The sequence below is a fragment of the Ricinus communis genome, chromosome 3 (assembly GCF_019578655.1).
Source record: "Ricinus communis isolate WT05 ecotype wild-type chromosome 3, ASM1957865v1, whole genome shotgun sequence".
Taxonomy (NCBI): domain Eukaryota; kingdom Viridiplantae; phylum Streptophyta; class Magnoliopsida; order Malpighiales; family Euphorbiaceae; genus Ricinus; species Ricinus communis.
The window spans coordinates 31,966,100-31,975,860 of record NC_063258.1 but is presented as its reverse complement, the minus strand read 5'-3'; the positions used below and the strand labels follow the sequence as shown (position 1 = coordinate 31,975,860).

The 9,761-nt window shown below is 31.1% G+C and overlaps 1 protein-coding gene across 3 annotated transcripts; it reads right to left on the bottom strand.

The window, feature by feature from the left end:
* Window positions 1-5,829: 5,829 nt before the first annotated feature.
* On the bottom strand, window positions 5,830-8,872 carry LOC8259455. Of its 3 annotated transcripts, none has more exons than XM_048371823.1 (6): window positions 8,553-8,872; window positions 8,270-8,392; window positions 7,130-7,391; window positions 6,756-6,843; window positions 6,242-6,308; window positions 5,830-6,159 (listed from the first exon to the last, which is right to left on the bottom strand). In XM_048371823.1, the coding sequence occupies exons 2-6, from the start codon at window positions 8,276-8,278 to the stop codon at window positions 6,106-6,108; spliced, it is 480 nt and encodes a 159-aa protein (XP_048227780.1). In that variant the 5' UTR covers window positions 8,279-8,392; window positions 8,553-8,872; the 3' UTR covers window positions 5,830-6,105. The 3 variants fall into 3 exon arrangements, with proteins under 3 accessions (XP_048227780.1, XP_002515517.1, XP_025012507.1); XM_002515471.4 differs by having other exon boundaries at window positions 7,130-7,386; window positions 8,553-8,870; XM_025156739.2 differs by lacking the exon at window positions 8,553-8,872 and adding an exon at window positions 7,755-7,963 and having other exon boundaries at window positions 8,270-8,398.
* Between the last annotated feature and the right edge of the window lie 889 nt (window positions 8,873-9,761).

Here is a 9,761-nt window from a genome sequence, read left to right as displayed (position 1 = left end):
ATCTGGTGCTGAGAGTGAACTAGCCCTTCAACTCTTTTTAAGGGTAAATATACCTTTAGACTATTAAAAGTTTGTAATATTTGCTCCTTCCTTAACAACATTTAAACTATTGTTACATCTAACTGATGTGGCAGTTGTTTTTATTAAAATAGAAAAAAATACCCACTATAATAAACAATTGAAAATACATTAAAATAATAAAATTAATAATATTATTAATATTTTTTAAACATTACAATTTTATTCTTTCAATAATATCACTGTGGCGTGCTATCTTCTTTTCCATCCTTTCAAAATCCTCAAAACCCAAATCCACTCGATTCCCTAACTTAATCTTCTCAATTTCCTATTCTCTAATTCTTTTTTCTTACCTATTTGTCATCTCAAATTATGCTTCCCTTACTCTATTTTCCTCTCAAACATTCTCTCCCATTTCTCCTTATCTTCGACGTTATTTCCTCCTGCTCTTTCTGCTCAGATGGCTCCTCCATTGTCGCCTTCGATTTTTCTAGGCTCGTTCAGGTCTTGGTTCATGTTGCCAGTGAAAGCGTATGACTGTACTAATGATGCATCTTGCTCTTTTACCTCAGTCTTTTCTAGGTTTAAAGAGCACATGCTTATTTGTAGTGATGGCTTTGGAACTAGTGAATTTGTTGTTGTTGCTAGACGTAAATCTGTATTGGTCAGACTAAGGTGAGCTTCCATACCATTGTATCACCTGAAAAAGTTTCAATTCTAGTTTTATACCACTAGTTAGAGGTTACATCTTCATGAGAGGAGAGTAAAAAAGAAGGCTATTGCACTTTTATTACGTAGCTACTAAGTGCATGAGTTATAATGTTGAAGAAGATTTTCATGATTTGGGCTTTGGAGAGGGTATGTTACTTTCCCATGTTTTGCACTTCTTTTATAGCCACATATTTAGTAATTCTTAAACTCTTTCTTCGGTATTGGGAATCGTCAAATTTTTTCTTCATTTGAGTGTTAGAACTCTAAGTGACAATGGAGAAGTAATACTATTCCATAAAAGCTCGTTCATGGCTGAAACAATTAAAATTATTTGAAAAATCTTAGAAATAATTAAGGAAATTTAAATAAGGGTTAAAAAAGAAATTTATCCATGAAGGTGATAAAGATTATTGGAAAAAAAGAGTAAAAAAAAATAATTATAATTAACATTTTAAATATAAATCTTTTTAAATAATAAAATAAATCATCAATATTTATTTTATTCAAATTGGTAGGATCCATCTATGATGAATCATAAGTTACTAACACCGTTCAAACTTTTATGCTAGAAGAGGGTTTAAATATCAAGTCTTTACTACTTTAAGAGTTTATTTGCGCTTAAAAAGGACAAACTCATTCCTAGCGCCAAAGGAGACGAGTCCTCCGGTGTGAACCGAAATGGTTCTATGAAACCGGTCCTCAAATGGTCTAAGTCCTTTTCTAACTCTTAAAGAGCAGCAAAGCAAACTAACCACAGTAGAGAAAAAAGTGACTTTTATGAATACATTTTTTTTATTTTTTATTACTAAAGATCATCGTCTGTCTCTATGTACTTGAGTCCTGATTTTGTAATTAAGTAGTATGTTAGGGACAAAAAAGTTTTCCTTTTAAAACTATTATGATTCTAAGGTGTGCACGTGTCTCTTTTATATTCCATGTATGGATATTTATTTAAAAAAAGTTATAAAATCAGACGGTTTTCTAATAAGAATCAAATATAATTTTGATTTTCATGATTAGACTGAGACATTAATGTAAGTTCATTGTATAGTTGTAATGTAATATTAACGTATTCGTTTTATTAAATTGGGGTCCTAAGACTTCTGACAATGAAAGTGGAACTTTTTTATTTATTGAAACAAATACAATTTTATGTAGTTTCAAATCCGACGTAAATTTGAATATTACTCTTTTTCCTTTTTTTTTTTTTTCTTTTTTGCTAAATAATTGACCATTTCCTTGATGTCTATGCCACCCACAGGGCTGCCGCCCCTATTTCGCCCGTTTACTAATTTCCTTAGTGGTCAATGTTTCCATCCTAATTATATTTATAAGAAAAACAATTAATCTAAACTATTCGATTAATATTTTTATTCATAAAATATAAAATATTTCGAATTTGAATACTTAATGACTTTCCATCAGATTGAATTAGAATCCTTGATATAAATAATTAAATTTCTTTATTTTTAAATGTGAAATAAAAATAAGTTAATTTTATTCTAGTTTTAATAAATTCATTATAAAACATATTTTTTATTCTATTATAATTGTCATTTTTTTAGTGAAAATTAATTATTAACAAAATTAGTTAGATTAAATTAAATATAAAATAATTAATTAATTGATTTTTCTATATATATTATAAAATTTATTACACATATTTTAATATAATGACAAAGCAAAAAAAATAACACTAGATTGAAAAAATAAAAATGACAAATATTTAAATTTTTTAATTTTAGAAAATTATATTATAATAAAATAAAGAAAATATATTTTAACAATTAATTGCCTGTCTGCAGTCCAAATTTTGAAAAAGAATTACTAATACGAAATGGAAATAATAATTAAAGGAGAGGTCCAGTTGTACAACGTAGTCCTAAGATAGAAATCCAACAATTGCACACCAATCTATACCATTAAAATGTCAATTCACACGCAAATCCAACGAATTAGATTGCATTCTAATTCCAGCGCTCAACAGTTTGATAAAAGAAAAAGAAAAAAGAAGAAGTGCTAAACAGTAATTATTTAAGGCCGATTTGGCCCCTCCTTTTTCCACGACCAGTCCGAATTCACCCTCCCTTTAATCTTCTCAACAAGACAATTTTTCTCAATTTTGAATCACTCGGACTCCCCCCTCTGTTTCATTTCTGCATGGTGAGATTAAAGAGCAAAAATATTGGGCTTATTATTATTTAATTTTTAAAAAATAATAACAGTTTCATGCACATTAATCAATATTAAATTCTTTTTCCTTAATGATTTTCAAAGTACTTTTATTTTATTGGTTTAATAGATCCATGATTAAATTTGAAATGTTTCCTCTATTGATCAAATTTCTGATCATTTAAAAGAAAAGAAAGGATAATATTTCTCTTACCAATCTATGGTACTCACTCATGCAACCATCTCCTAAATTGTAAGAGGATAATGTCTACAAAATTTGATTATTAACCTTTAATTTTTAATAAGTACTATGTATCAAATATTAATTAATTTTGGTGTATAAGAAAAAGTATACATCAAGATGGTCCTTTGAGTAAAATGCACCATCTTTATGATAATTATTTTTCCATAATTAATAGCTCAATATATATCTTAGATAATTTTGATAATACATTAATATGCCAACTTTAGTATCCTGCCTTTAGATATACAAAGTTGTTGAAAATTTGATATCCTAAATTCCAGCTAGGCAGGAAGGCATGCCCCTCATAGCTATTTTAACAAAAAATTTATATGTTGAAAATACATATGGAGAGACAGAGAGCCTAATTTTGCTTATTTCATGCAACTTTCTAATATTAATATGAATATAAAATCAATTAAATTAATCCTTCTTAAGAGAAAAGGGAATTCAGTTAATTAATAACTAAGAATTTGGTGTTAATGCATGGAATTAGGAGAGAACCATGTAAGTAGCAAATGTGAAGTTTCCATTAGGTGGATGGAGTCAAATTCTATCATATAGTTGCATGTTTTTAATTCTTTGTTTTTAACTCCAACAATCAAGAAATATAAGTTAACTTTTTGTATTAAGAATATATTCAGGTTCATTTAGTTATGAGGTTCCTTTTATTAATGATTATGATCATCACTCAAACCCTCTTTTGACCAATATGGAAAAGATGCAATATCCCTTCCTCTTTCCTTAAAGCATCAACTTTATAATTAATCTAAAACAAATTATATGGAAATGCAAATTGCTGCCATGTTATCCATGAGGGCAATATAAAAAGACCCACCTCCTCTCTCTGTTTCTTTTATAAATAATAAAGAACAACTCATGAAATGAGGAAGTGCATGAACATATGCTCCAAATGGCTATATTTTATTGCACCCACTTGGTTTTGATTATGCTATTTGCATATTCTACAGCTGATTTGCTTTGGGTTTATGTTTTTATTTTACGAAATTGTTCTGATGCACACAGGCCTCTGTATTATTTAAATTTGTACACCGAGGTTGTGCATGAATGTGTATCGGCATGGAAATTCCTACCTGTTACATCTAACACTGTATTGGAACGTAAAGTTATTAGGTAAAGAATATGAAACAAGAAGGAAGGAAGGAATTAACAGAGGGTGAATTTTATTAAGAGTCGTGTGATGTGATCATGCACTTCCCACCTAAACATATAAATACAAAAATGCATTTGATTAAGCTGTGGAATTGATTTTTTGATATAAGAAACATATATAGAAGGGAAAGATGAGGTTGAGGTTGAGGTGAGGTGGGTGGGGTAAGAGTCGTCCGTCCTGCCTTGCTGCTGCCAATTCCATCTTATCAGAAAACAAATGGAAAGAAGAGTATACCCCACAAGCACTTTGTATGTTGGATGATGAAGGTTCAAGCTGAAGACATGATTGCTTTCCCAATTCAATGTTTCTATGCGTCATTCAAACAGATTTGAATAATCTATACTTAACTCTCTTTTGAAACCTGAAAACCAAACACCTCCCAACCAAATATTGACAATACACTACACACACACGGTTTCACATTTCACATTCAAGTCTTTTCCTCCACTCATTTTTATATTTTACATATATATACTATGTATTAGAATATTACTTTTCTATAATGATGATAATATAGAAAACTTCATTGTGAAACATGGCAGGATGGAAAATGAATCTCTACAAAAATACTTGTATGTTACACTCCTATAATAGTTACTTTTTTTTTTTTTTTTTGTTATTTTTAACTTTGATTCTTTGATGGGCAATTCCAATAATTTTGATAAAGCATATGGAAAACATGGTCACAACCTAAATAATCACATGGGCTGACACCGGGTATGGTAATCCAAATTAAGGTCCATTGTAGGAGGCTAATTGAGTGGCCTATCTTTGTAACATTTCCATGTTTTAGTTGTGATCTATTATTGAAGGAGTAAAGGCACATTTGCATTTGTTAGAGAAAGAGAAGATTCCACCTCATAATTGGAAAAAAGAAAGGGTAAAACCATAAATATTTAATTACAACCAAATTTACCACCTAGAGCATTTTCAGTTTTATTCAACTTTCTTAAATATATAAATAAAGTGTTTATTTTATTTTATCTGATATAAGATTTAGGCCATGTTTGATTAAAGATTAAACATTTATGCTTTTTTAACTATTACTCCTTTTAACTCCACCCCAACTAAGAAGATTAAAAATCAAATCTCTCTTAATTTAAGATTCACGTGGAATGGAAATAAATAAGATTGGCTTTCCTATCAAAAGAATATGTTTCGTCCTTTCTTTTTCTTCTTCTTCTTCCCCCTAAGTGGAATTACTGTTATTTTGCTATAAAATGGAAATCACTTCAGAACCATAGTACAATGTCTCTCCAACAGGAGACTCCACTCATTAGTGATAAGCTGATAATAACAAGGAACCATTACCGATCATTATAAAAGCATAATTCATGGGCGTCAATCAAAAGCTGCATTATGCTTAATCAGTTAACTCAAAAGAGAAAAATGCTTTCAAAAAACAAATTTTCAACCACCTATTTTTCCACCATACCAAGATTCCAAGACCTTTTTGAAGCTTTGATATGGGTACAAAGCAGTAGATGTGTTAATACTGAACGTGGACCAAAAGTATCACATCAAATGAAGATTTATATTTGTAAATTCCTGTGATTATAAATGAATCTGAAGTTTGCCACACAAAACCCAAGTTGATAAATTGCAGAGCAAGTCTAATCTGAAAATACAAATAACAAGAATTTGCTGGTCGGAAAGCATACCCAAAGAAAAGGGCATGAAAAGATGAAAGGAAAGGTATAAAGATCACAAGGTGTTGGTGAACACCATTCCAAAGGCCTGACTCGGGAACTGGGGGAAAGAGAGCAAGCTTGTAAAATCCCCAGCTTATTCAGTCATACAAACCCTCCTGTTCCCAAACATCAACAAGAAAATCCACCATTTCCTGCCATTGGATGCACAGGAATCAGAGATGTAGAGCTAGCTTGAAAGTAGTACAAACTGAAAATTGGCAAGAGCAAACTTACAGCAAGAGGAATACGTCTGGGAAAAGGCTTGTTTGTCCCTAGTAAATTTTCATAAGTAGCATTCCAACTGAAAAAAAAAACAGTAGTGTAAGAAGATTTTCTCCAGAAGCTGACGTAGAATGGCAAAATGCCATAATGAAATTGCAAATACACATTCTTGCTTTAGCAGAAATGATAACAGCTATTGAAAAGAAGTTGCCTCTGGAAAGAGCATAATGCAATCATGTTAGATAAATCTCATTTGGAGACAATATGATAGTGGGAAATGCAGAGCAACATGAAAGAGGGAGGGAAAGGAGGGCTTATCAGATCAGGATTGAGAATAGTCTAAACTTGATAAATCTTGCTTGCACTTTGAAATTTACATATCCACAACATGAACATTGATCAAGACACCCAAAGAAAGAAGAATTGCACATAGATATACTAAGAGAATATTTCAAGTTTTAAACTGCCTTACCAATAAGAACTTATTATACTGAAACCAAAAAGAGAAAAAGAGTGGATATTTAACCTTAGAGTAGGTTCTCGTACTTGTGTCTTGTTTGGAGACTTTTTATTTGCAAGCCATTGCTGCCTGGTTTGCTTCCAAAGAAGAAGACCTGCATTCAACGAGGCTTCTTTCTTTTCAAATGTTATTTCATAGATACATCAGCAAAGCAAGAAGGGAAAAGGAACATAAAAACACTTGCTCAATTCTAAAAACTGCAAACAATCAAGTAGAAGATCCTGAAAAATCAGAGTACAACATGCAAGACTCTAACAGGCAACATTAAGAGAGCTAAATGGTCTGTGCATATAGAACTTCAACAAGAAATCAAACAATAACTGGACACACAGACACTTCAGAGACTAATACATTTAAGAAATTAATAAATATAAACTTGCCATGATTTACAAATTCCGAAGGATTGCTTGTGCTGCCAGCATTAGTGTAAGGATCAAAAGGTTGATTCAGTGTGCTGATTGATGAAACACTTCGTTGGGATTGTACTCCACTATAGTCCATTTCACCTGCACTGGTGCTCCAAAAGTCGTCTGATATGCCAAGTTGCTTTGCTGTTTGCTCTTGATTTCTTAATCCCTTTGATGAGTTATCGACTGTGATACTTGTAGAAGGTTTTATACAGCATCCAAAACAACCTCTGCTCTGTTACAAATGAGGTTTCACCACAAAAAATGATTAGCATCAAAGCACCAACTAATTAAATTAACCTCGATTTAAGTTTCAGAAAATAAATACAAAAATGTCAAATCAGCTATAATGAAAATATGTGCAAGAATAAAATTGTTATTCTCATCCACCATGCCTCAATCTCATAAACCATATCTATAGACTAATTTCTCAAAATCCACCCGGGAGAGAAAGTTCAATTAAAATCAGGCCACAGTGTTGTTGGTAAATGGTGTTTTAATCTCAAACAAAAACCAAAACATCACTCCTATTTCAACTTATACTCAGAAAACAAGCCAATGTTAAAAGAAAAAAAAAAAAGAAAAAGAAAATCCTCACACTGAAGAAAGCTTTGCACTTGCCCTTCAATGATTCCATGGCAGCAAACATGAGAGCCCGAAAACAAGCACCAGAAAAAAAAACCAATGAACAGCAGAGTTTCTCTTCAAAGCATCTCTCTGTTTGTGGAGAAAAACAACACCAAGAATACGTAGTTCTTACAGAATCTATGCCAAGGAATAACCCTATCTGTTGCCTACCAGATTGACCTACAGTTCAAGGAAAGAATGACAAATACAGCATAAAAGCCACAGCTTGTTTCTCTAGTCACACCACTCAAGCTCGCTTACAGAATAAGCAAACACAAATAAATAAGATTCCAGACCAAATAAAAAAGTAAACTTGGACTATACAATAAACCCCTCTATTTTGGTCATCCGGAAACCTCAAGCAAGCAAAGCAGAACATCAGAGGCAAAAACAAAGTGTTTTTTCTTGGCAACCAAACAGAAAGCGCATCTATATCTACTAAAAGTAAGAACATAAACATGGAAACAGTACAAGAGAAAAGCTCACCCCATGCATGCAACAAGATGATAGATCCAAGGAGGAAGAACTCCACAGAGATGCATTTACAAGCGCCACGACAAAGATGTTAGCTTTGAAACCCTAAATCCAGGAAGGAGAGCCCTAACGATCCTGTAACAGCAATCAACGAATTAAACCCATTTAAAAAATTCAATCTTTTTGGTAAAAGATTAAATCTTTCGCTCAAATTTAAGCAACCCAGAAACGTATGTTGAAAAGATAAGTGAGACCCTCTTTGATTCCTAAGAAAATCAAGACAATTTGGTGATACCTTAAAAATAGCATGATTGAATTAAATGGTAAAATGGCAAGTTATTATCTCCTTCTCCTTCCTGAAACAAGTCTAGCCCTCTGGCTATCAATTCAACCAAAGGGCTCTTGCTTTTCTCTCTGTTTTTGCTTTCCTCTTTGTTTTAATTTAACTTTCTTTTTTTTTAAGAAAAATACAAATTATTCTCTGCGTCCTCCGCTTAAATACTCCCATAAAAGGAGGGGATTGGTTTTGAAGAAAGGTCAGTGTTTACCATCAGCAGTTAAAATTATCCGAATTCTTGGTACGCCTGTTCCTGCTTTACAACTACCGGAACTTGTGGTTCCTGCTAATTATTTTGATCAGTTAAACTGAAATTTCACATACTAATTCTTAATAGCAAATTCCTCATTTTCATTTTCTTATACCCGTTTATTTCTTTTTTCAAAATCTTCTAGCCATCGTTATTTTTAAATACAGTTTAGTACATTTTTAAATATTAAAAATTAAATATAATGTCGAATAATTTTAAAATAAAAAAATATGAATATAAATTTTATTAAAAAATTTAACAGATTATCGTGATTTGTTTCTTGGCTAATCTTGCCATTCATTTTATTTCCTTAACTTTTGTCCTTCCCATTTTATCCACCACCAAATTTATGCACATATTAATTCACTTTTTTCTTTTTCATATTGTTTTAATAATATCAATTCACCTTTCTCAACAAATTTATAAATGTACCTTGATTACATATTAGAGATTACTTCCTGAATCTTGCCTGCGAAAATTGAACTCTTACAATAAAGAAGAACACAACTATCACCAGATTTTTAAGTTTTTAAAATTATTTTAATACAAAAGATCTTATAAGTTAGAAGTTTAAATAAATATTTATAGATTTTTTTAATAATTATTGGGCAGCATTTTTTTTTTTTTTTAAAAGTTGATAGTCAGTCTTTTGGTCAACATACTAATTTTACATTAAGCTTTTTATTTTACCATCATTAGATGATAATGATATACTAACTCACATAATTTTAGATTATAATTATAATTGTATCTAATAATTGAAGTGGATTGAATCAAAGTATTCATCATGATTACGGAGGACATGTTTGGTGAATTGTCTTTTTAACAAAACCTTCATGGTAACCAGTAAAACTACAATACACTGCTAAAGATAGTGAGAATGCAAGAGACCCACAAGGCAATTATAAAGCAGGAAT